At 52.3% G+C, this 1,876-nt stretch overlaps 1 protein-coding gene across 1 annotated transcript; it reads left to right on the forward strand.

The window, feature by feature from the left end:
* Positions 1 to 1,406: 1,406 nt before the first annotated feature.
* LOC123172272 (uncharacterized) lies at positions 1,407 to 1,876 on the forward strand (the record flags this gene model as incomplete). Its single annotated transcript, XM_044589270.1, is given in 1 exon segment — positions 1,407 to 1,876. A coding segment is annotated over 1 exon segment (396 nt), but the record flags the coding sequence as incomplete, so codon positions are not given.

The raw sequence follows: 1,876 nt of genomic DNA on the forward strand, positions 1-1,876 counted from the left end.
CCTTATCACCCTGAAGAGAGTGAACATCGTCTATCGAATATACACCTTCGGCTCGCTCCAGTGCTTGTAGTCGTCGCTAGATGGTCAACGGACCTGGATGTATTTTTTACTTCTGATGATCTTTGTACTACTTTGACAGTTGATAAATAGATTGGAAGTTTTCTCGCACACACACAACTATGTTCCAGTTTTCCTTGTAAGGGCAAACTATGGCACTTGTAAACACAGAGGTAAATCCGTGACCCTTCAGACATTGGTGTCAATTGTCACCTATGTTGATCAGCGGATCAAGAGCCTTGATCAGATTGATATACTGCAGGACATATATGTAGCAAAAGTATATTTGTCCTCACCGGTCCATGCTGCTTTACTGCCTCGGAATGAGGTACCTTGCTACATTTTTAGGCACAATTCTGCCATGGATCCTGTTTATGTGCAGAGACCAGAGATAACGTACACCACGATATGTCGTTCCCTCGATATGCCGGGTTTCCTGAACTCATGCTTGGGTGGAAGTAATGTTGGATAAGTAGTGGCATGAGGGAGCACATGATGATAGCTAAACATAATAGAAGGGGAATCAGGAATGGAGGCAGTTTTTATTGCTCGGGAAGAAAAACTGAATATGTTGCAACAGAGAAAGTCGTCCCATATATTATTCGGGAAATGTAGATGGATGCGAAGATGGATAAGCCGGTAAAAGAGGAACATACAAGACACTAATGTTATGCAGAATCTTTCAAGCAGTTACCAAACTGTAATATGGTTGTGATACCAATATTTAAAACCTTCGGGTTTCCAGTGTGTGTATTCGAATAAACAGAGGTAGTTCTACCATGGATCTTGCTACATTTTTAGGCACAATTCTACCATGGATCCTGTTTATGTGCAGAGACCAGAGATAACGTACGCCACGATATGTCGTTCCCTCGATATGCCGGGTTTCCTGAACTCATGCCATACCTGGAACAGAGTGATGAGGCAGCAGAGCATAACAGAGTGAGTGGAGGCAACCACCTCGATCGACGTGGTATATATCCAAGGAGCAAGCGATGGACATGTTGTGAACTTGCTGACCGACCTGAGGGTGAAAGCATAATGCCAGCTGAGGGACGCGATCGACCACCGGCCGAGTCGACCACCAACCGAGTAACTGGCCAATGACGTGGATCAAATCGACGGTCGACGCATGCATGCATGCAGTGCATGGCGTGATGAGCCGACGGAGTTTTAATTCGGCATCTGCAAATTCGGCGCGCCAAATCAGCCGGTCTCTCCTTGTCTCGCTTCACTGCGCCGATCGACGGCCGACCACCACCACCATTGGAGCATTCAACCAGATCGTCCATCGAGCTGTGCCGCTGCCGACCAATGCGGAGCGGAGGCCTATATAAGCCATGCGTCGCCTCTTCCATCCATCCATCCATCGAGCTGCCACTTGACGCCAGCAGGCAGCTGAGTTCAGAGAGGAGACTCGAACATGGCAGCTCCGACAGCATTCTTCCTCGGCGTTTGCGCGGTGCTGCTGGCGGCCGCCGTCGCCAACGCCGACGCGGCTTCCGTGGTGGTCGGCCTGGCCAAGTGCGCCGGCTGCACCAGGAAGGACATGAAGGCCGAGGAAACGTTCAAGCGTCTCCGCGTGGCGATCAAGTGCAGGAACGTTGAGGGCGAGTACGAGAGCAAGGCGGTGGGCGGCCTCGACCGCACCGGCGCCTTCAGCGTGCCCCTGGCCACCGACCTCCACGGCGCCGACTGCGTCGCGCAGCTTCACAGCGCCGCCTCCAACGCGCCGTGCCCCGGCCAGGAGCCGTCCAAGATCGTGCCACTGTCCGAGGGCGCCACCACCTTCGGCGTCGTCGCCGGCGCCAAGACCACC

Source organism: Triticum aestivum, unplaced genomic scaffold, assembly GCF_018294505.1.
Source record: "Triticum aestivum cultivar Chinese Spring unplaced genomic scaffold, IWGSC CS RefSeq v2.1 scaffold34045, whole genome shotgun sequence".
NCBI lineage: Eukaryota > Viridiplantae > Streptophyta > Magnoliopsida > Poales > Poaceae > Triticum > Triticum aestivum.